The 24,650-nt window shown below is 47.7% G+C and overlaps 1 protein-coding gene across 2 annotated transcripts; it reads left to right on the top strand.

Moving 5' to 3' along the window:
• The first annotated feature begins 244 nt into the window (after window positions 1-244).
• Window positions 245-17,694, top strand: hace1 (HECT domain and ankyrin repeat containing E3 ubiquitin protein ligase 1). Of its 2 annotated transcripts, XM_076971823.1 has the most exons (24): window positions 245-1,103; window positions 1,914-1,968; window positions 2,084-2,173; window positions 2,412-2,516; window positions 2,725-2,800; window positions 3,178-3,309; window positions 3,934-4,016; window positions 5,252-5,348; window positions 5,434-5,535; window positions 5,745-5,851; window positions 7,077-7,227; window positions 8,424-8,740; window positions 10,263-10,331; window positions 10,438-10,525; window positions 11,176-11,287; window positions 11,403-11,500; window positions 11,654-11,741; window positions 12,162-12,311; window positions 12,416-12,612; window positions 12,994-13,125; window positions 15,621-15,719; window positions 15,935-16,005; window positions 16,203-16,316; window positions 16,675-17,694. In XM_076971823.1, exons 1-24 carry the CDS (start codon window positions 1,013-1,015, stop codon window positions 16,775-16,777), a joined length of 2,727 nt encoding a protein of 908 aa, XP_076827938.1. In that variant the 5' UTR covers window positions 245-1,012; the 3' UTR covers window positions 16,778-17,694. The 2 variants fall into 2 exon arrangements, with proteins under 2 accessions (XP_076827938.1, XP_076827939.1); XM_076971824.1 differs by lacking the exons at window positions 15,621-15,719; window positions 15,935-16,005; window positions 16,203-16,316; window positions 16,675-17,694 and adding an exon at window positions 13,369-13,827.
• The last annotated feature ends 6,956 nt before the right edge of the window (window positions 17,695-24,650 follow it).

Below are 24,650 nucleotides of genomic sequence, written 5' to 3' on the forward strand. Positions count from 1 at the left end.
TCAGTCCTCTTGCATTAATGCAGGCACACCTGCCCGTACAGGACGAGATGATCTGCGGCTCCTTCGCAGAGCTACATTAAAACAAGTGTCTTGATCATGTGGCTTCTTTACCAAAGCACGGATCCTCTGGTGTAGATCATACTGACCATACAGATAGTCAGAGCACTTACTTTATGAAGAGACAGCTGAAACCCACTGCTCTGTTATCGTGCCACTATGCGTTATGGTTTCATGTTGTTGCGGGTCCTGTGCACTATTACCTGCCACACGCAAGGTAGTAATAACTGATTTATATGGTGGACCCTTCTTGGTGTGCAAGCTATTTGAAAATTGCCGAAATGTTAGGGAGCAGTGATATTGCTAACTTACTATTATCAGAGGACACTGCTAGGTCCCACTGTAACCCTGAACAAGTCAACCCAATGAAGGCAACATGGGCTGCATTAAAACAGTCTAATGCAAAATAAAATAATAGTAATTGGGCCTATATTGACGATGTATCGACATTGGAAATATTCAGGAATGTTAATAAGTGTTATTATGTAGCTTATAATATTGCGTATAATAATATCGGTCCACCAACACACTGAGGCACAATGTTTGAAGCGGTGAAATAATATTGTATTTGTAAAATACACTATCTGTTACAAATATAATAATGATAGAGTCTTATTTAGGTATAAACCCAAACGCAGGCTAAAATAAGCAAGCGATTATTCGAAAGACGACACAATTGTGATCGTTTATTTAAGAGAAAATGCTAAAAGCAGAAAATAAATCCGTGAACTCAAAACTACATTACCCACGTTGCACCGCGAGCAGGAGTAATGAAAACAGGAAGAAAGCGCTCACAAGGAAATAATGTCAAATGAATCGGAGAGGTGCGACATGTAGTCCCGTACCGTCCCCTAGATCAGACGGATAACCAAATGGATGTGGTTATATAAGCGTACGCGAAGTAGGCGCCACAACAGCTCGAGCACCACCGTTTCATCAAGGTTTTCCTCCTCGTATGATGGAACGGGCGATGGAGCAGTTGAACGTACAGCTGAGCCGGCTCACTCGCTCCCTGCGCCGCGCCAGGACGGTGGAGCTGCCCGAGGGTAAGATCCACCCCGACACGCACCATGGCTGGTCTAACCCTAACCCTAGCTCCCCGAGGGTAAGATCCACCCCGACACCCACCATGGCTGGTCTAACCCTAACCCTAGCTCCCCGAGGGTAAAATCCACCCCGACACACACCATGTGGCGCTTTGACATGCATCAAACAACAGGAAGTCTCTCCTCTACCTCCCCGTGTTCCTAACTGCTTTACCAAAACTTATTTTTTAACACTGATGTCTTTTTCTGATTGCATAAGTCCCCAGCATTCCAGCATTCATAATCATTGATCAAACTTTTATTTACAATAACAGGATTTAGTAGATCCTCTGGTCCTGCTTTGATGCCTTAATAGAAGAAGTACTTATGTTAGTATACTAGGATACCATTATGCTGGAACCCTGTCAGAGGGTATGCACATAGGCTAAACAAAACACATACTGTTTATAAGTTAACAACTGGTGATTATTCGGGTGCCTTGACATGTGTAGGTGTTGTGCTTTTTGGAGTGGTGGGTCTTCTTTTAAGACAGCAAGGGACTATATTGTAGTGACAAGTAGTGGAAGCTGGATCCACCATTTATGTGGTGGTACAGAAAAGGGGGATCGCAGTGTGAGGGGTAAGACGAGTGCCTTCAGGTTGGAGGCAAGCCTCACTGTTTTAAACCGGTGGAGTTGTGTGTTTATGATACTCTCCATAGTGCTCAAACAGACATTGAGGTTTAAAATGCAATCTAATGCCTGTGTTTGTTTTGGTTCATACTGACCTGTTGAGACTAACGTGAAGCCATTGTCCCAATCCTCCCCACAGACAATGAGACAGCAGTCTACACCCTCATGCCTATGGTGATGGCTGACCAACATAGGTAAGGAAGGAGCTCAAGTTAAAAAAAACCCCTGTTCTTAATCAGTCCTACCTGAGCTGCTATATTTTTCAACCAAATGCTTAAATGTAATTTGCTTTCTTGTGTACTCCTCTAGATCAGTCTCAGAACTGCTGCTGAACTCCAGGTTCGATGTTAACTATGCATTTGGACGAGTGAAGAGGAGCCTTCTTCATATTGCTGCCAAGTAAGGAGACTTTATGTGTTTCTCCCTTCAACACCAAACATCACGTCCAAACGAAAACCCTCTCAGACCAATGTGTCAACCCTCTGGACCATATCTGAAATCTGTTGACAAAGTCAAAAATGGAGGAAGACAATCAAATAAAACAATCCACCCGAACATCGGTTCAGGGTGCAAATGTCCAGGTCATCTACTGCGGTGGGAAGTGTAGTTCACTGCAGCTCTTTGTCTGTCTTCTCAGCTGTGGCTCCGTGGAGTGTCTGGTTCTGCTACTGAAGCGTGGAGCAAACCCAAACTACCAGGACATCTCAGGCTGTACCCCGCTCCACCTAGCAGCAAGAAATGGGTAGGCAGCTTCTCTCTCTACAACGATACACTATCGCCACCTACTGGTTGCAAAGCATCTTTGACAACATGCACCGCAACATTGTTCAAACAGCATAAACAATATTGGAATTATATTATAGTTCAGTAAAATATCCCCCCCCCCTTTATCCCTAGGTCATTAGCTGTGGAAAGAATCTTAATAATTTGCACACCATTTTTTTTTACAGACAGAAGAAATGCATGTCTAAGTTACTGGAATACAATGCAGATGTCAATATCTGCAACAACGAAGGTCTAACGGCCGTAAGTATAACTGCTCCTGCTGCCAGACGCTGGTACTCAGTCAACCCGCAATCTGTCATTTCCTCTTGGGATGAGTAACGTACGAATCGCGAATAACGTACAAAGTCTGCCAGCGAATCAGGGACTTCATATTTGCAAGGTGGTCAGTGCTGGGTTTTGTAAACTGAGGGGTCGGGCTTTTGGGTCGTGCACCGTGGCTCCAGGCCACACATGTGAGTCCACGAGTCCTTCTGCTTGCCAAGATCTCCGTGGCGATATCTCCGTGGCGATATCGGTGTTGGGTCCTCGGGTGATCAAGGCCGTCGCCGTGATGTTCCTTTGGTTGTTTTGCCTCCTCTTGTACACACCTCACATCCCCGTCTGTGCTGTGTGTGTAGATCCACTGGCTGGCCGTGAACGGACGGACCGAACTGCTGCATGACTTGGTGCAACACGTGTCCAACGTGGACGTGGAGGACGCCATGGGTCAGACCGCCCTGCACGTGGCCTGCCAGAATGGACACAAGACTGTGAGATGATGATGTGTTATGAGATCAGTGTGCTTGAATGTGACATAAAGACTCTAAAGGTCACAGTTTTTGTAAGAGTTTTTTGAGGATTACACGGTTACAATATGACAGTGTTGGAGCGTAGTCTTGTTAAGGGTTGGACATGAGATAACCTGAGTGTAATTTCTAAACTACTTATGTAGCAAAAGGAAGCTACGCATTAAAGTCTGATGGAGATTAGTGTTAGGGTTGGCATGTCTGGGAAGGAGCACTACGTGGTAATATTTAGAGTAATGTATCATGTAAAGTGAAATATTACTAAAAGAAACAGCCATGGTTTGGTTGTGGTGATAAAGTAATTGGCCTCATGTTTTAGGCATGGGTGCATTTTGTTCTGAGGAGAGACCTACAAGTCACTGGGTCTAGCACACACACTGGGTCTAGCACCACAATTTTTTTCAAGCTGTAGCATATTTGAAATTGTTAAAGTATTTTGCTGTTAAAACTAGTAATGGGGTCTTAAGTGTTTTTCTTGGGTGTTTTGTAATGCAGGTACTGCAGATGATGTCGTTGTTTACTGATGACTGTGGATTTTGGGCCAGTACTGACAGTACTGACAATGCTTGTCTCTGGTGGTCTTTGCAGACAGTGCTGTGCCTCTTGGACAGTGGAGCAGACATCAACAGACCAAATGTGTCGGGAGCAACTCCCCTATACTTCGCCTGCAGGTGCATGGCGCCAGACACACACACACACAGACGCACACACACTCACACAGACTCCCACCCACACACAGACTCCCACCCACACACACACACACACACACACACACACACACCTACACACACACCTTCACACACACTCTCACACACACACATCTACACACTCACACACACACATCACCATTGTTACAGCATCACGGCAACGCATCTGCTGCAGAATAAAATTCAGAACGATACTTCTTTATCTTACAAATAGCGCGTGCGGACTCTGAAGACCTCGCCATTACACTCCAGTAGTAATTGCTGCTACTGCCTGTTCCCACTGTGCATCCGAAAAGCGAGTTAAGAAGAACAGGAGGTGGCCGTCACATGGGCAGACTAATCAGACTGCTATCAGACTAATCAGACTGCTATCAGACTAATCAGACTGCCATCAGACTAATCAGACTGCCATTTGATGAGAGCACAGTGACTGAGATCTGCTTTTGTCTTTCCTTGTGTATCATGTCTGACACGGTTGGGTGAGCTGGGTTGCCGAGCAACAGCGCTCTCTTTCCCCTCATTTCAATTACAGACGGCAGTAAATATCTGTCTATCCTTAGTTGATTATACACACGCGCAAGAAAGGTTTTTCTAATAGTCTACTCAAGCACGTCGTTAAGTCAGGGTGTGGTGTTCAGTTCGGAAAAGGTTTAGTGTCCATCATATCTGATGGTGTCGTTCAGGATATTTCTGAATGTATTAGCAGTGTTGTTCCTCTATTTCGTCCATGCATTAAGCCCCTTTTGGTATGGATTTCAAACAAACAAACCAACGAACCCCTCTGAAGCTTCTGGCTTGGATTAAGCCTGATCTGTCCCATGGACCTTCAGGGTTGACAGTCAAATGCCTGGTTAAGTCACAGGACTTTGGAGAGTGATGTATTGCATTTGTAACTCTGCGGTCCATGGGGAGTGATCAGCTGTTTATGCTGGACCTCGGCGTAGGCGACCATTACACCAAAGGTTCTCTCTCTCCTTCAGTGCTACTGCACTGTGACGGATGCCTTGAGATTATGTAAAGGTAGACCTGGCGTGCTTTAGAGGACATCACTCATGACGTTATGTGATAAGGAGACTGTGACACGAAGTGAAAAATAACGATGGGTAAAAATAATCCTTCTTTTCATAGAGGTTAAGGCCCAGTTGGTGTTGCCGTGGCGGTGTATCCGTGGTGATGGTTCTGCTCTCTCTGTCTTGCAGCCATGGGCAGAGGGACACGGCCCAAATCCTGCTCCTCAGGGGTGCCAAATACGTGGCGGACAGGAACGGGGTCACGCCACTGGACCTGTGTGTGCAGGTGAGCTCACCACATACAGGGGGCGACGATGTACGCTGGTGTGGCCGCCGTCGTTCACGTTCATTCTCCCCCTCCTCCTGTTAAGGGCGGCTACGGAGAAACGTGTGAGATTCTCATCCAGCATCATGGCCGCCTCTTCCAAACCCTCATTCAGATGACACAAAACGATGACATTAAGGAGAATATGGTGAGAGATTTTCCAAGGTCTCATTTTCTTTTGTCTCTCTGTCTCTGTCTGTCTCTCTCTCTCTCTCTCTTTAAAAAATATATATATTCTTAAAATTTTAGCATAAAAATGTATATAGGCATATATGTGATTTATCTGTGTGTGTGTGTGTGTGTGTGTGTGTGTGTGTGTGTGTGTGTGTGTGTGTGTGTGTGTGTGTGTGTTCTCAGCTCAGGCAGGTTCTTGAGCATGTATCTCAGCAGAATGACTCCAGCTACCAGAGGATCCTGACCAGTCTGGCTGATGTGACCACCACCAATGGACACAAGCTGCTCAGGTGGGTTTCAACTAGTCCTGTGTTGAAAAAAATCGATTTTCCGATTCAGAATCGATTCGCATAAGATGATCTGATAATCGATTCGTACGTCCAAAGATCGATTTTTTTAGTGAACTTTTACCCCCGCCTCGTCACTGAATTCACGCAGGCGTGCTCGGTCTAACTAACTGTAAAACAACATGGCGTCGGACAGTGACGGTAACGACGATAGTCAAATCGGCAATCTAAAAGCAGGACAGTTTATCCAGTGTCAGTGACTATTTACAGTTAGTCCATGTCACTGACAGGTTACCCAGTGTTTTTACAGTTTAAAAGTTAAAAATGTTCTTGTAACGTTGGGCGCAAGGCGATGGACGAGACATAATCCTTTGCACTTTCCAAATCGTTACGTTTATTACATTTACCAAAACGCAGACAGCGCACATAACACATTTACATAGAACATGTGTGACTCAAACAACGACGAGCACAGGACGCTGCGCGAACACGCATTAAATAGACAAACCAGATAAACCCCACGTGACGAGACGAGCCACAGGTGAGACGGACTATCACAAGACGCACCCGCACCCACGGAGATCTACAGACGCAGACGAGTAGACGCGGACAACGTTAACACACGCCCAACAGGGAGGGGTCGGGGACCGTAACGTGACAGTTCTGTTATTATATTCGCACTTTAAAGAAAAATACACGTTTACATTTTATACTTTCAGTTTATTAAGTGTGAGCACTTTTAAAATAAAAATGCATTTGGTAGCAACAGCTTTTGGGTGAATTCTTAATTATTTCAATCATAATAATAATGCACTGGTTAGTGTCCCAGTAGGAGTCCACTGTTGCAGATATAGACACCTCAAAGATGTCCTCAGCTGTCAGTAACTACCAACTACCAGTAACTATTTGCTGATTAATATCGATATAATACTAGTTTTAACATGTTGCTTCTGTACATAGTCAGGAAACAGCTCAAATACATTTTTAATAACACTAAACCCCGAATTGGATCGAATCGGATCGAAATAAATCGATTCTTAATCTTCAGAATCGGAATCGGATCGATTCTTGGAATTTGAATCGATACCCAGCCCTAGTTTCAACCCAGGTTCAGCCTACCCTGAAGGTCCATCAGCTTTCTCTTGACCAGAAAAAAAAGAGGGGAAAAAAATCCATTTGAGTCGATGGCCTGCTCCTTTATAAACCCTCTTCTTCTCTTTCCTTTCAGCTTGTCTAGTAACTACGAGGCCCAAATGAAGAGCTTGCTCCGAATAGTACGGATCTTCTGTCATGTGTTCCGGCTTGGTCCGTCCTCCCCAAATAGCGGGAATGACATGGGTTACAATGGGAACAGAACCGCACGCAATCAGGTCTTCAAGGTCAGTGTGAGCTGCATTGAGCCATGCCTTTGTTATCTCTGTTAGAGCAGGGCCTGTGAACATTAATCCTCTCCCTGAGACTCACACATGCCATTCAGTGGTTGAGGGATTTGTCCTGAAGAGGGCGCTAGCTGCTTGAATTCAACAGTATAGTGTTTTATACTCTTTAACAGCTTAATCTCTGCTGCCAATCATAATGCTTGTTTAGATTAAATTGATACGAATTATTTACACATAAAGTGAATCTAGGGATAATTGTCAAATTTGGATAGAAGGTGGTGGTCATTTTTGTTTATCTTATCCGGCACCACACCCTTGTATGATAATTTGAAACTTGGCTTCACTGTGTCCTGAGGTCTGAGGAGATTTAATATCCTGCACTATTTTCACATTTTCTTTTCTTTCTGAAGTCTCCATACACTTCTTAATGCGAGATAAAAGATTTTTGCACACTTCTTGTATAATTGCTGGTATTTCTTTTAGGCTTTGAAGACTGCCGTGATGTTATTACTATTCATAATGACTCCTGTCTCAGAGCCCTTCATGTTGAAACGTCTCAGATGGTGCAGACTGATTGACTGTTCAAATGAGGGAAAGTCAATTTACCAGAAAAAAAAAATCACCTGAAGCAGGACAAAGAAAATATAAGACACATTTTAAAGCTATTGTCTCTGTCAAAGTTTTACAGAAAGTTGTAAGATGGAAATCAAAATTACCATGTGGCATCTTGAATTTCTTTTTACTTTAATTACTGTTTCTCACAGTGCAGTCTAATTGTGGATGAGGCACCTTAATCTGTTTATCCTGCACAGAATAAAAAAAAAAACCTTTATCGATCGACAGGAATCAATCTTTATGTGACTTGCTTATAATGTGCTATAGCCCTAAATATGAACCGTTATAGCATTACATTTACATTTACGGCATTTGGCAGACGCCAGAGCGACTTACATTTTTATCTCATTTTTATACAAGTGAGCAATTGAGGGTTAAGGGCCTTGCTCAGGGGCACCTCAGTCATGGCCTCAGGTCTGGGAATCGAACCCACGACCCTCTGGTCACAAGACCAGTTCCCTAACCACCAGGCCATGACTGCCCTAAAACTCCATTAAAGACTGCATTAAAATCTTAGACATAAACAACCATGTGTTCCTTTGGGACATCTGAATATCTGAAGTCTTCCTTCTCCTCTCCAGCCCCTGGAGCTGCTGTGGCACTCTCTGGACGAGTGGCTGGTGCTCATCTCCACGGAGCTGGACAGGAAGGACGGGGACACAGCGGCGTCTTCTCCAGGAAGTGACATCGCCTCGCTGCTCATGAAGAAACGGGACGCAGACTCCTCAGGGGGTGTTGAAAGCCCGGTCCTGCTGCCGCCCTCGCTGGACCCGGAGGAGGTCATGAAGGCGCCCGACGCTTGTGTGGACGGTCAGGATGTCATCTCCATGACAGCCAATCGTCTGAGTGCTGTAATACAGGCTTTCTACATGTGCTGCTCCTGTCAGATGCCCCAAGGGTAAGAATGACCTCACACCCCTTACCCTCCGTTAGGTGGGGTAGACATGGACTCGCTAGAGCATCAACATGGTGGTCTCAGTCTGCTTTGGTCAGGTTAATGTGTCTAGGTGGAGATCCAATAGGGTTTTTTTTTGTTAAGCCCTGTTAATTAATATTCATGTTTTCATACTCAAAATGGTTTTGAACAAAACTGTTGAATAATAATTGTGTATGAATGGACATCTCTGTGCATTAATGTTGAATGTGGCAAAATTCTAAACATGAAAGGTAGAAATTATTCCATTAACGGTAAACAGCATTTCTGAGTATTAATTATTCTTTTACCCTCGTATTCATTGCACATCTGGTGTGGTTTTTGCATCCATTACATTAATGTAAGCACTTCACTTTGCTCAGGGTTGAGGAAATCTCCAAAAATCCCAACAAACAGCACTAAATATTTGTATGCAGTACAACCTGTGTTTTTATAGGTGGATGATAATGTGTTTTGGCCCGTCTTTAACAAACCTGCCCTTCCTATTGATGCTTAAAGTGCAAAGCAGAGGGTCAGTTCTGCTGCAGGATGGTGAGACCTGCCACGTCAGTGTCGTGCGCGACAGACAGACCTTTCAGTGTTTTTTTTTTTTTTTTTGTGGTTTTTTATGATTGCTAGAATACCAGCTAATTGGACTCATTTGTAATCTCTTGTCAACACAAAAGGTACAGTAATGTTTGATCCCTTCCTGTAGCCTCCTGTTCACAGACTCTCGCTGCAGTAGTTTCAGAAGAGTCTCGGCAGCTGGCAGTGAATGGGTTAACGAAGGCTTTCAGTCCAAGTGCGATACAGCTTCAAGTATTAGGCACAGGGGAGCAGCAAACATATTCCTGCTAAAGAACCAAACTATCGTTCTAGCTCTAAACTGTTTCAGGTTAGAACGGTTAAACGAAAATGTCCTCTGAGTGACCTTGAGGCTGTGTCAGTGTTGTGTGTAGCCGGCGGTCCAAGCGAAGAGAGCCGTAACAGACAAACGTAGCGCGCCGCTTTGCTCGAGAGGAGGCGGCTGTGAATACTGATAGTAGGGCATAGTCAGCTGTTGCCTTTTTCTTCACATAAACAGCATGAATCTTTTCATCAGCGCTCCCCTCTGTGTAAACGCCTCTGAAATAAATGAGCGAATAATATCTCCTCACACTTCTTCTCCATAAGTCGCCCCTGAAGCTTTCTAACTGCATGTAATTAGAATATTAAATAGAGCTTTAATTAGCACTGAATTGATGATCTCTTAATGGCAAGTTCAAGGGAGATGTCTTCCCTCCTCATGTAGTTTTTGACTGCCCATCTCATTAAAGGCTGGAGTTGATTACTTCTCATTGGAAAACACTCTTTAAACATTTAAGCAGTCTTGTGCTTGCTGATGTATCGATAACTGCAATGTCTCCCTGTAATTTAAGGCACAAAAACGACAAGCTCTGCATAATGTTGTTTCTCTTGCAGCTGTTTGCTTCTCTGAAATCAGTTTTTTTCTCTCTTGTCCACCTAGCATGACGTCTCCTCGTTTCATCGAGTTCGTTTGTAAGCACGATGAAGTCCTCAAGTGTTTTGTTACCAGGTAAGTGAATTTCTGGCCCTCTCAACTCTCCCTCTCTGACCTTCTCTGACCTTCTCTCCAAGCCAAACATTTTATCTGCATGTTCTGTTCTTGCCTTTTCCCCCAGGAACCCCAAGATCATCTTTAACCACTTCCACTTCCTGCTGGAGTGTCCGGAGCTCATGTCCCGCTTCATGCACATCATCAAAGGCCAGGTAGGCGGGACACGTGCGTGTCAGAGCCGCGCTCTGATTGGTCCTCGCCACCCTCCTTCTTCTCCATTCTGTGCTTCAGCACGCCTGGGGCTTGTGCTCGAGTGACTTTCAAACGCCTGTCTCTCTCTGCCAGGATCATTTAACTGCGTTATTATACCGCGGATAACACTTGTCTTAAGTCCCGTTATATAGCTTCGTAAATTTTAAGTGCTGCTTGCGCCGTGTAGCGTGCACCAGGTTCTCTGCAGTTCCTGTTTGAGCTGCAGCTCTCTGAGGCTCGTTACCTCCAGATTATGCTCCACCGGGGAATTCAGTGCCATTTTAATTACAGATTTTAACCTGCTGAAACTGATTTTGTCTCCTGATTTTCCTCTCCGTGTGTTCCTGGTGCCCTGGGGGGGGATGGGGGGGGGGGTTCCTTTCAGTCGGATTAATTTCCACTCTTGCAGACATCTCCTCCTCTGCATGGAGAACAAAGCCATTCAGATATTATGCAAATGAGCAGAAGCTTCTCTGTGCAGCTGAAGCTTTTCTCCATCTTCTCAGCTTGGTTCTGGCTGCTTCTGTGGTTTATGATGTAATAAGCGCTTGACTGATGGAACAGGGCCGGGTATCGGACCTAACGCCCGTGGACCTCTCTCTCTCCACAGCCCTTTAAGGACAGGTGTGAGTGGTTCTACGAGCACCTCCTGGCTGGACAGCCCGACTCCGACATGGTCCATCGGCCAGTCAATGAGAACGACATTCTTCTGATTCACAGAGGTACCAGAAGTAACAGTCGGGATGTTTGGACGTCTTCTGCCGTAGGGCGGACGGTGTTTGTGCGCTAACCCTCCAGAGCTCGGGGACTACAGCCTGTCCGTCTTCTTCCTGTCAGAGTCGATATTCCGCAGCAGCTGTGAGGTCGTGTCAAAGTCCACCAATGAGAAGCTGAAGAAGAGCATCGCCGTGCGTTTCCATGGAGAGGAGGGGATGGTCAGTCTGAAAACGCTCCGCCATATGTTAGCTTTAGCAGACCGGCGTGCCCTCGCCTTCTGAACCACGAGGGCTGGCCGTGTAGGCTGTAAGACGGAAACAGATGCTGACGCCCCTGGCAGGTGGTCCTCACCCTGTCCTCCTCTGTCCCAGGGTCAGGGGGTGGTTCGAGAGTGGTTTGACATTCTCTCTAATGAGATCATCAATCCGGACTATGCGCTGTTCACGCAATCAGCAGATGGTAAGCAATGTTGTAAACGTGTAACGTGCTGATTATTAACATGAGCCTCGCCGAGCTTTCTTTTAGTTTGGAGTCTGTTTCTCGTGTGTGTGTGTGTGTGGGGCATGCGGGGGCCATCCTCTGTATCTCTGTGTCTCTGTTTTGATATAATCTTGGGTATTTCGTGTCATTGGTGGTTGTGTCAGTGACTTTGGGTCTCTTTGTCTCTGTCTCGCACTAGATAATGACATATAATGGCAAAGGAGGCCCAGAGATCAAAGCATCCCCCTGTGATCATTTATAAATACCCCACTATATGATTACAAGCCTTTGTTGTTATTAATTTGGAGATGGCATGTGTGCACTTCTGTTTGTTTGTGTGTGTGTGTGTGTTTGTGTTTGCTTGTGTGTATTTGTGTGTTCGTACAATGTCTTCTACAGGCACTACTTTTCAACCCAACAGTAACTCCTCCGTCAATCCAGACCATCTGAACTTCTTCCGCTTTGCTGGGCAGATCCTTGGTCTGGCACTCTACCACCACCAGCTGGTTAACATTTACTTCACACGCTCCTTCTACAAGCACATACTGGGTAAGGTCCACACAGATGCACCACAACGCTCGCATGCTTGAGACATTCGAATTAAAAGCATGCCTGGTCACACACACACCTAATTTGATGTTTATCTCTCCCAGGAATCCCAGTGAATTACCAGGACGTGTCCTCCATTGACCCAGAGTACGCCAAGAACCTGCAGTGGATCCTGGACAATGACATCAGTGACCTGGGCCTGGAGCTCACGTTCTCTGTGGAGACTGACGTGTTTGGAGCCATGGAAGAGGTTCCTCTCAAGCCAGGAGGAACCAGCCTCCAGGTCACCCAAGATAACAAGGTGCGGGAGCAACTGCAGGAGACAACCGTCTCCGAACTTCCCGTTATTTGCTAGTTTGGCTGTGACCACATAGCTTCTGTTTTAGTTGAGTTAGCAGAACCATTTGCGTGAAGATTGGCTCAGAGTACCTTTCAAGGGTAAATGTCACTACCTGGTTATTGCATGAAGCTACAACTGTCCAAAGAGACAAACAGAGGCTGGTACTAAATATAGTACCAGCCAACCAAGCATTATATTGTAGTACAAGCTTCACACTTAGTTTCTTGTCTAAGGGAATATCCTCATTCTCAGGCTCCGTCTCAGTTTGTCTGTCGCTCTCTCTCTCTCTCTCTCTCTCTCTCTCTCTCTCTCTCTCTCTCTCTCTCTCTCTCTCTCTCTCAGGCAGAGTACGTGCAGCTGGTCACAGAGCTGAGGATGACGAGGGCTATCCAGCCCCAGATCAATGCGTTCCTGCTGGGCTTCCACACCTTCATCCCTCCGTCACTCATCCAGCTCTTTGATGAGTATGAGCTGGTCAGTCCCCATCCTTCTGGAGCTCCTCTCTCCTCTTAACACTCATTCTCTTTTATTCTAGCCCCTGCCTTTCTTTCATATTATTCCACACAGATGATAAAAGTCTACCCTGCTACGCTTTCTCTCTCTCTCCCTCTCTCCCCATCTCTCTATCTCTCTTTTTGTAACATTTCTTTTCTCACTCTCTCCCCCATCATTCTCACTCTAATGACTCCAACTCAATTTAATTTTATTTAATTTCAGCGCAGTAATTTCACTGAGCCTCTGGCTCGAGCCATGAGCACCACGGGTGATGAATATCTCCCACACATGGAGCACGTCTCGCTGGACCCCTGGAGTGCAGACAGCACCCGGGAGCTGCAACCCACCGTCTCGCCCAGAGCCAATCCACGACAGCTACTGCGACATTAGAAACATTCATACAAGGAACGACTGTTATGTTTAGAAGTCAGTCAGTAGGATTGAATGATGCGTGGAGTGTAAAATATTAGTAGGTATATATTTGCGGTTGTGAGCCATAATACAGTGCGAGTGTGAAGACGAAGAGAGAAATGTAGTGGTTGTTGCGTCTCTAAGCCCCCGGGGCACAGAGAGGCGGCCGGACGTGCCACACATTAGCTGTGGATGTGCAAATGTAAGGAAATGATACATAGTGTAAAATGCCAGAGGACTTTTCATTAAGAACTTTGACAGTGTGATGAATGCGGCGTGGTGGGGGTGGGACGGGCTCTGTGGGGGGGGGGGGGTCAGGGTAAAGAGGCAGACATCTACACTAGCAGGGTGTGTGTGCTTCGGCGCCATTAATACTGAAGCAATGGCGTCTGGTGCTTGACATGGCTGACCTCAAACACCAGCTAGATGTTGGAGTGGTGATGGGGGGGGTCAAAGGAGACCCAAAAGAATAGTGTGTTCCATCTGTCAAGTGCACTTAGGCCCCTGTGCACTGGGCATGGAGACCCCGCAGCAGTACGGGGACTGTGCTGTGCTCCTGAAGACAGTGCAGCCCACACGCCGGGAGTTAATGCATGGGGGGTAGTGGGGGTGTGTGTGCCGGCCTCTCCGAGACCACAGAAGGTGAAGTGGTTGGGTGGACAGTGGTTGGGTGGACAGTGGTTGGGTGGACAGTGGTTGGGTGGACAGTGGTTGGGTGGACAGTGGTGGGGTGGACAGTGGTTGGGTGGACAGTGGTTGGGTGGACAGTGGTTGGTGGACAGTGGTGGGTGCAGGTTCACTCTACCTAACGCAGGGGAACGTTATTCCTGACTGAGCAGTAGGGTTTAGTTCACACTTAATGATTAAACTATTGAAAGTCTTGATTAAAGACGTTCTAAGACGTGTGTTGGTAGAGAGCTGGTGAAGCTTAGAAGGAACGTGCTGTTCTCTCCGCCCTTCCCCCCGTCTCTGTGCTAGACGCTAATAATAAGGCTACACCTTTTAATTGAATCCTAAGAGCAGGATTATGATCAAGTGTGATAAGAATGATCCGGTAGCCAGCGAAAGGAACTGAAATGGGATTAATGCTTATCTAATTAATCCTTATCGCTGTAAGTTTGGACACAGTGGAGTATCCAGCACGTGGAGCGTTACCGCAGTGTGGAAGGGGTAAAAAAAAGAGTTTTGCAACTTCACACATAGAAAGAATATTGTTTAGATTATGATGGAATATTGTTTAGATTATGAGTCTTTCCCAGATGGAATAGTGCTTTTATTTGCGCTGCAAAGAACTGATCAGTCAATAAGGACGAGCTTCTCTCTGCATTGTGGTGGGACGAAGACGTTTCTACCTCGTCTTCCTCACACCAACCTTCACCTTCAGGGTCCTTCCTCTCTTTCCATTTCCCACCTCTGTTTCTGTATGTGTCGGCAGAAAGAAGAGGTGCGCTCTCTTTCTCTTCCTCATTTCTGTTTCTTTCTCATTCTGTCCTCTCTCTCTCCCCCATTCTCCCTCTCTCTCCTTCTCTCTCTCTCTCTCTTTCCTTCTCTCTCCCTCGCTCTCTCTTTCTCCCTCTCTCCCTCTATCTCCCACCATCGCTCTGTCCCAGATCGATGCTTTTCCAGGGCCATTACCGTGGGCTTCACTACACATGCCTGTGTGGTCTGTCCTGCGCCCCATCTTCACACAGCCCTCTGGCCAACCCCCCCAGGGTGCAGCTAATGAGGCTCTGTTTGGAGGCACTTTCACGCTCACTGTCTGTGGGGCTTTACTGCCCGTCTCCCCGACGTCTGCGCCCAGTGGTGTGGTCCGGCCCTCCGCCCCGGCGCCCGTGCGCTGATCAAAGGTGTTCCTCCGCTTCTGTCCTCTGGGCTCCGCGTCGCACGCACCGCCTGTTCGGGGGAGGTCGCGGGAAATGTCACTATGGGAGCGAAATCACGGTCGTGTTATGAGTCGGACGAGCGAGTTATTGATCAGATTGTCTGTTATGAACTTATGAGCTGAGTCGCTGTGCCATTCTTCTGCTTTTAAAGTGCGTGTGTGTGTGTGTGTGTGTGTGCAGGAGTTGTTGCTGTCTGGAATGCCAGAGATTGATGTAATGGACTGGAAGAGGAACACAGAATACACTAGTGGCTATGAAGAAGAGGACCCAGTCATCCAGGTTAGCAGCTCTCTCCGCCTCTCGAGCGCCGTGGTAGAGGCCACCCTTATCTCCTAGGACAGTTTATTCAGATGTGTTTTTTTGGCAGATCTTTGTGTGTGTGTTTTTAATTAAAGTCCGTTCCTAGCCCAGAGTGTGTGCGTGCTGCCCCGTGTGATCTCCCAACGCCCTGACTAACGTGTTTAAGATTTGGCATATGCTTTTCTGCTTGGCAGTGGTTTTGGGACGTGGTGGACGCACTCACTCAAGAGGAGAGAGTTCTTCTTCTACAGTTTGTCACCGGGAGGTAAGAACTCGTATCTGAGCCTTGTTAACACAAATCATTAATAGACAAAAACCAGGGTGTGTTCAGCCTTCAGATATCAAATAAATGGACAGTGTTTGTGCATGACTAAGCCATGGGCACTCGTGCCTTAAAGGACGTGGCTCTCTGATCCTGATCTCATCTTCTCTCTCATCTTCTCCCTCATCTTCTCTCCCCAGCTCCCGCGTTCCACATGGGGGGTTCGCCTTTCTCATGGGGGGCAGCGGGCTGCAGAAGTTCACCATCGCTGCGGTGCCCTACACCTCCAACTTATTACCTACCTCTAGTACCTGGTGAGGAAGATGGCACACTACTGCACGCACGGCATTCAAACACCCCCGAGTGCTTTAACGTCCAAAAGCACCAGAGGGCAGTGTGGTTCTGTGAGAGTTCTGTAGTCGTGCCACGTGAAGCCCAGTGACACAAACGGGAACTCTATGGGATGATGCAGAGCGTAAGAGACACGATCTCGTAGACGCAGCTTAAACACAAGGAGGTAAAGCAGGGAACGGAGAAGTGGCCCAACACCCAGCCTTGAAACAGGCAGCTTGGGTGATGGAGCCGAGCAGACGTGGGCCTCTTTGACCCGCCCTGCCGCTCGGCCCCCGACCGAACGGCGCTTACCCGTGTGTTTGTGTGTGTCCTCCGCAGTATCAACATGCTGAAGCTGCCTGAGTACCCGAGCCAGGACGCTCTGCGGGACCGCCTGCTGGTGGCGCTACACTGCGGGAGCTACGGGTACACCATGGCATGAAGCGGGCTCTTCTGACTCTTCCACGCTGCCTCCCGTACGGACGCTCGCCCACGCCAGAGCGCACGGGCGTTCACCTCAGTTCAGGGATCGTGTCTCACTCCTCTCAGCATTCTTCTGATTTCACCGCCTTGTTTTTGATACGCCGATCCAAAAGACAAGGGCAGACATGAATATAAGAAACATAAAAGTGCATAAAGATCAAAAGTCAAAGATTTTTTTTTGTTGGTAACTTTGCCAGTGACTTCAATCTGTTCAGTCAGTGTTGTATGTTGGCGTGTGTGTGTGTGATTGTGTGCGTGCGTGTGTGAACCTGTATTAGGGTTTGAAATGAGCCAAACACTTGTGTAACCATTATAGGAAATTACAAAACATGGCTGGAAATGATCTTGTAATTTTTAGAACAAGGAGACGGTGGCAACATGACAATACTGGCCTCCTGTATGCTAATGTAACCCTCTTCCTGCGAGCTAGCAGTGACTCATGCTAGCAGCGAAGATCCTCCCCACTTCTTCATGAGTGCTGTGCTGTAGTCTTATGTATTGTCAGTTTGTGTCAGTATCATGCTTAGAAATCCTTTAATGTATAGTATTTTTGCAATGTTTCTGTGGAAATAGGGGAGTACAAATTAGATCTATGGTGCCAAAAATTCCTAGGAAAAGGTTTGTTAGTAATAAGGTTTTTGAAAACGGTTAAATATTGTATCATTTTATTAATGTCAGAACTGTGCCCTGAGCAAGATTTGTGATTTAAGTGAATGAAAATGTCGACATATTTCTATTTATATTTGTTAGAATTTATCACTTTGATTTGGTTGTGTAATAGTTTTTTTCCCCATTTGTAAATAGTGCTTATTGTGTACACAATCTTTAACGATATTTTGCAAGAAGACTGCAAATATTGAAATATGTATTTTACTATATTAGTTTGATTGGACTGGTTCTGTGTGTGTGTGTTTGTGTGTGTGTGTTTGGGTACGTTTGTGTGTTTGTGTTTGTGTGTGTGTGTGTGTGTGTGTGTGTGTTTGTGTGTGTGTGTGAGATGGAACACAGGCTTCGGACTCTTTTTAAGACCTACACTACATCACACTTGAGCACTTGTCAGTCAGGTTCTGGTGTGGAGAGCCGGGCCATGTTCTGTGCTCTAGCGATCAATACGCAGCAGTATTGCTATTGTGTGCTGTGTTGTGATGGGCGGGTCAGGATCGTAATGAGGGCACTTGGGGCTTTTTCACATCCCAGTGCCGCCGGCTGGTTCTGTCGGGATTGAGCAGAGTTGGGAAAACCTAAAACGTTGAATGAATTGACAAATAAGTGCACAGTGACACTAAAGAATAAAAAGTGAAAATGTTTTTCAAAAATCTTTTTCTAAATATTTTCATCCCAAAATATGTCGTAGATTACGAACTTTATTAAGATTACCTTTGCTAATCTTAGTTCCCACAAACAGCAAAGAATTAAAACCTGTGGATCACGGGTAGAAGGGAGCAGCTTTTCAACATCATGCAGATACTGCAGCTTTTATTAGACTTTGTATAACACTGCAATATTGTGTTCTAGGGTCTCGCTATTGAAAAAACACTTTCTTGATATTACCTGCTCACTATGGCAACGCTATTGAAATTACAGCTGGCTCTCCATGGCAACACGGCATCCAAAACCCACTCAGCATGGAGCTGGCCCTGGGCTGGAGGAACCTGTGAGCTCAACATATGTCATGATGACAGCCAAGAAACAGCACGGAGGAAAGGGAAGGGCGGGGGGGGGGGGGGGGCAGGGAGGGAGGTAGAGTGAGAGAGGGAGGGAGGGTGAGAGAGGGAGGGAGGGTGAGAGAGAGAGGGAGGTAGGGTGAGAGAGGGAGGGAGGTAGGGTGAGAGAGGTAGAGAGGTAAGGTGAGAGAGGTAGAGAGGTAAGGTGAGAGAGAGAGAGGTAGGGTGAGAGAGGGAGGGAGGGTGAGAGAGAGAGGTAGGGTGAGAGAGGTAGAGAGGTAAGGTGAGAGAGAGAGAGGTAGGGTGAGAGAGGGAGGGAGGGAGGGTGAGAGAGGGAGGGAGGTAGGGTGAGAGAGGTAGAGAGGTAAGGTGAGAGGTAGGGTGAGAGAGGTAGAGAGGTAAGGTGAGAGAGAGAGGTAAGGTGAGAGAGGGAGGGAGGGAGGGTGAGAGAGGGAGGGAGGGAGTGAGAGAGGGAGGGAGGGAGGGTGAGAGGTAGAGAGGTAAGGTGAGAGAGGTAGGGTGAGAGAGAGAGGGAGGGTGAGAGAGGAAGGGAGGTAGGGTGAGAGAGGTAGAGAGGTAAGGTGAGAGAGGTAGAGAGGTAAGGTGAGAGAGGTAGGGAGGTAGGGTGAGAGAGGGAGGGAGGGAGGGTGAGAGGGAGGGAGGGAGGGTGAGAGAGAGAGGGAGGGAGGGTGAGAGAGAGAGGGAGGGAGGGTGAGAGAGGGAGGTAGGGTGCATGTGTGCTCATGACCCTTCAGCAGACACAGGGAGCAGATCTAAATTTCTATTGTGTCACTGAGGTTTGGTGGCACTTTCGACCCTCCTACAAGACATGAGCGAGTTTAACTCTCGCATCCAATTCCATTTCTATCTGTTCCAGTTCAACTGAAGTCCCAGCCCATGAAATCAGAAAGCTGGGGGTTATGTCCCAACCCAGGGCAAAATTATTCACCTAGCAATGACAGCAGTGACTGAGACGTCTTCCTGTTCCCTACACTTGTATAATAATTAAGCATGGTGACCAGGGGTAATAACACCAGGCTCATTTATTTCTCCAGACTGGTACCAGAGCATGTTGAACTGGCCCCACTGTCCTGGTCCTCTGTTCCTCAGACTACAGTGATGCTCCTTCCAACCGTTTCTCCTCTTCATCTGGTTAAAAGCTGCACACTGACAATCTACCATTTTATCCTGTGGCGTTATCACCTCTATATTAGGGAATACTGACTGCATCCTCTGCATATGGACTGCATGTTTGCTGTGACCGTGCAAGAGAGAGAGAGAGGTGTCATGAAGTAAACAAACTATGGGTGAGTGACATGCTCAAGGTCAGATATTAGCATTTCAAGCTTGTTCTCCCTCCCTCCCTCCCTCCCTCCCTCCCCCTCTTTCTTTCTCTCTCCATCTTACCATACATGGCTGGTTCTCTTTCCCTCTTTTGTTTTCTAATACATTCACACCCACACAGTTCCCCTCATACTATATCATTTGTAGTATGCAACATGCACAGGTGTCTCGCCTGCCTGATTCTGTATGCATTCCAGTGTGCTTTTGAATACAGTGATTTGTGTATATTCTCTGGCCTAAAATATATATGTCTGAATAAATGACCCGAGGCCATGGTGGAGATGTTCTCTGCCTTCTGGAGCCCGACAGGGCTGGTGGAGGGACACGGAGGACAAACACCCGAGCGTCGCAGGGTTGAATTGACTGTTCCGTCTCATTACGTCGGCGCTGCTATTTGCATGTCCTCTGACAGGAACAATGGCGTGCGTGTTAAGAGGTAGTTCTTCTCATACACTTTCGGAAGCACATCGTGCATCTCCCTCCAAAACAAGCATGCTAACTAGCATTGGCTACAGTGCGGGCACATTTTCATTTCATTACCGTTCACTCCCACAAACCTTCACCAGGGACAATAAACAAGAGTTCCACGGGAGGAAATGAACGTGCAGTTCCCACCAACAGTGAGGATCCCACATCTTTCCACATCAAAATGCTGAAGCAAATAGAACATTCTTGAATGCCACTGTTAGAATAAAGCATAATGGACCACAGCGTCATTTTAAATGCATACAGAAATTGCATTTAATAACCTCTGTGAGCTATAACCGTCACACCTCTCCTGTCCCTCTGTAATTATTGCTGGAGCCAGCACAGTTCTCACAGGAGGGAGTAAACTGCTACTAAACCTCACCTTGTCCGTGCGAGCCTTTTTGTCAAATTATGGGGAAAAACGCGAAAAGGCGGATGGAGATGTTGTAGCTTAGTACGTGCCGAGGAGTCTCCGCCCTAGGAAGTGTCACACTAGCTTATTCACCCCTGATTGGTTCCCAGTAGCTTTGGCTCCACCTTGGTGCTGCCTGATCGTTATTCTGCGCACCTGTTCCTTGCTTATTAAGACTCTTTTACATACTCCCTCGTTGGTTGTACTGCTTTTAGAGCATCTTGTCAGTGCAGAAAGTATCATTCTGTATTTGTTTATCTGTTTCCATACTCCCGGTTTTGGGTTGTTCGTTCCAGGCTCTGACTGTGGATTTACCTTTGTTTATCCTGCCTGCTGACACCCTTAACTGTGGTCCGTGATGACAGTGATTCCTGGGGAAAGCCCTAACAAGGTTTCTTCCAGCTCCACCCCTGCGTGCTGCACACATCTCCTGTCCATCCCGGAAGGCTCCAGCTAGCCGGGTGCGGGGAGCGAGCTCGGGCTGCTCTGTGGATTGTTAGCTCAAGAAGGGATTGTGAAAGAACAACAGTGAGCCCGCACGCCTCAGCTTGGCATTAGGAGAGGTTAGTCTGACAGTGCAGAAGCTCTCGTCCGCAGTGGCACTTCAGTCCGTGTAGGCTGTCGGTAAGCCACCTCGACCACCCGCACCGCTGTTCACCTGCCTGTGGGCTTGATCAACAGCCCTTCTACCCCAGTGCCCTGCCGTCTCTCGTGGATGAATATGATGGGGGTTCTGGTGTGTGGATGGGGGGTGGAGAACAGGGTTCCTCCTGCAACGTACCTTTCGATGCCTGTCCTGGCTCAAGGCTAGAGGGCTCCCGCTCTGGTCCTGGGGGACATGTTGAAGCCTGCGTCTCCACACTAGTCACATGCTGATCTGGCTTCAGTACTTCTCACCTGCCCACTGGCACCAGCCTCTGTCATCACGCTCCCTCTGACCCTCACTCACTGCCACCCGCTGGGCTGCTGCTCCTGCCATGTGTTGGAGTCAGTGCACAGTGGTGCTGCCAGTGATGACAGTGAATGGTGATTTAGGAAGACGCTGCCTTGCACCTAGTAAAGCCTCCTCTCTGTTCTCCCCTCTGCTCTCCCCTCTGTTCTCTCCTCTGTTCTCCCCTCTGTTCTCCCCTCTGCTCTCTCCTCTGTTCTCCCCTCTGTTCTCCCCTCTGCTCTCCCCACTGTTCTCTCCTCTGCTCTCCCCACTGTTCTCCCCTCTGTTCTCTCCTCTGTTCTCCCCTCTGCTCTCTCCTCTGCTCTCCCCTCTGTTCTCCCCTCTGCTCTCCCCTCTGTTCTCCCCTCTGTTCTCCCCTCTGCTCTCTCCTCTGCTCTCCCCTCTGTTCTCCCCTCTGTTCTCCCCTCTGCTCTCCCCTCTGCTCTCCCCTCTGCTCTCTCCTCTGCTCTCCCCTCTGTTCTCCCCTCTGCTCTCCCCTCTGTTCTCCCCTCTGTTCTCTCCTCTGTTCTCCCCTCTGTTCTCCCCTCTGCTCTCTCCTCTGCTCTCCCCTCTGTTCTCCTCTCTGCTCTCCTCTCTGCTCTCCCCTCTGTTCTCTCCTCTGTTCTCCCCACTGTTCTCCCCTCTGTTCTCTCCTCTGTTCTCCCCACTGTTCTCCCCTCTGTTCTCCCCTCTGTTTTCCCCTCTGCTCTCTCCTCTGCTCTCTCCTCTGCTCTCTCCTCTGCTCTCCCCACTGTTCTCCCCACTGTTCTCCCCTCTGTTCTCCCCTCTGCTCTCCCCTCTGTTCTCCTCTCTGCTCTCCTCTCTGCTCTCCTCTCTGCTCTCCCCTCTGTTCTCTCCTCTGTTCTCCCCACTGTTCTCCCCTCTGTTCTCCCCTCTGCTCTCCCCTCTGTTCTCCTCTCTGCTCTCCTCTCTGCTCTCCTCTCTGCTCTCCCCTCTGTTCTCTCCTCTGTTCTCCCCTCTGCTCTCCCCTCTGTTCTCCTCTCTGCTCTCCCCTCTGCTCTCCCCTCTGTTCTCCCCTCTGCTCTCCCCTCTGTTCTCCTCTCTGCTCTCCTCTCTGCTCTCCCCTCTGCTCTCCCCTCTGTTCTCCCCTCTGTTCTCTCCTCTGTTCTCTCCTCTGTTCTCCCCTCTGCTCTCCCCTCTGTTCTCCCCTCTGTTCTCCCCACTGTTCTCCCCTCTGTTCTCCCCTCTGTTCTCCCCTCTGTTCTCCCCTCTGTTCTCCCCTCTGCTCTCTCCTCTGCTCTCCCCTCTGCTCTCCCCTCTGCTCTCTCCTCTGTTCTCTCCTCTGTTCTCCCCTCTGCTCTCCCCTCTGCTCTCCCCTCTGTTCTCTCCTCTGTTCTCCCCTCTGTTCTCCCCTCTGCTCTCCCCTCTGTTCTCTCCTCTGTTCTCCCCACTGTTCTCCCCTCTGTTCTCTCCTCTGCTCTCCCCTCTGTTCTCTCCTCTGCTCTCCCCTCTGTTCTCTCCTCTGTTCTCCCCTCTGCTCTCTCCTCTGTTCTCCCATCTGTTCTCCCCTCTGTTCTCCCCTCTGTTCTCCCCACTGTTCTCCCCTCTGTTCTCTCCTCTGTTCTCCCCACCGGGTTGCCAGCGGTTCTAGAGAGCATCTGTCTGCTGGGAGAGGCACCATGTTTCCCATCACTGCCCTCCTGCTACTCGTGGAAATGCCGTCCAAGCATCCCAGACTGCCTTCCAAGACAGAGCATCTTGAGCTTGCTTAAAATCTAATTTATTGTGCATGCTAACTTTGCTAATGAATAAATAAATACACCTAGCGACCCTACAGTCTAATTTAGTCTAATTTAGACATATGTCTTAGTCTTACCTGATAAATTCCATTTGGATGAAATATTCCTAGAGAACACTATTCACCAAGTTAGCCTCCATATGCTAATTATAGGGTTCCTACCCAACGTGGCTCAGTGCCACATCTCCAAGTACACAGCACCTGACCACTCTCTCTGTCCTTATTCTCTGTTTCAGGGTCAGTTTTCACAATACTGTCACCATTAACTAAACAAACAGATGTGTGGTTCAGTAGTCCAGAAAATAAGGAACCAGATTGCTTTTTCTGGCTTACAGTGGTTGGCAACAGAGGGCAGTGCATCCCATTTGTATTGTGCACTGATTGTGTGCCACCACTTGCAGTAATCTGGCAGCTAGCCTAATGTAGAATAACTTACAAGGATAGCACAATTCAAATAATGAGAACAGTGTGAAATTAGCAGTCTGCAAAAGCAGTCCAAACCAAAATGCAGTATTTCTGCCTACACACATGGGTAGAATTTACAAAAAAAAAATTAACTAAATTCAGCTCCAGAGTGCAGTTTGCATTAATATAGACGACTTCCTCTTTAGACTGTTTTCAGTGTGTTAGCTGGATAAGATCGGAGGCCCCAGAACTGCCTCTCATCTCCCCGTGTCTCCCCGTGTCTCCCCGTGTCTCTCCGTGTGCCCCGTGGTGGTGTGCCGCGGTGCTCACGGGCGCGTGATTGGCCAGGCGCCTTAACGTGCTCTGGCACCCTCTTTACAGGAGCTGCTTTCTCTCGTTAATTCACTGGCTGGTTTGCTGCGTGCCGGCTGGCTGGGCGCTGGGGGCCAGACAGAGGGAACATGGGAAAGAGCAGCGCCAGATTGTATCGTTTGCAGCGCCATTGAATATGCGCCGCCCGTCCTCTTGTATGAATTGCTTTTGACGTGCTCCGTGAATATTTGCCCAGACCATCTTCTGTTGGCATCTAGGAATTCACAGTGTCACGCTGTTATTTAAACAAGGGTAACTATATACACACACACACACACACACACACACACACACACACACACACACCTCCGTCCTCTCTGATGTACATACGCACTGAGGAGAACCACGAGACAGTAGTGAGCGTTATTCACACGTTGGATGAGATGTTTCACCACAGTGTTTCCTTGTAACATACATCATGTTTTACTGTCAGGTTTGTATCTCTGATGTTACTGGATTAGTTGACTGAGAACACAC

The sequence above is a fragment of the Brachyhypopomus gauderio genome, chromosome 13, assembly GCF_052324685.1.
Source record: "Brachyhypopomus gauderio isolate BG-103 chromosome 13, BGAUD_0.2, whole genome shotgun sequence".
NCBI lineage: Eukaryota > Metazoa > Chordata > Actinopteri > Gymnotiformes > Hypopomidae > Brachyhypopomus > Brachyhypopomus gauderio.

Excerpts from the sequence above, each read along its gene's own strand:
- hace1 (XM_076971823.1), top strand. The coding sequence starts at position 1,013 with ATGATGGAACGGGCGATGGAGCAGTTGAACGTACAGCTGAGCCGGCTC. Across the intron at positions 1,104-1,913 it reads GACGGTGGAGCTGCCCGAGG|ACAATGAGACAGCAGTCTAC; the intron begins GTAAGATCCACC and ends TCCTCCCCACAG. Across the intron at positions 16,317-16,674 it reads TTACCTACCTCTAGTACCTG|TATCAACATGCTGAAGCTGC; the intron begins GTGAGGAAGATG and ends TGTCCTCCGCAG.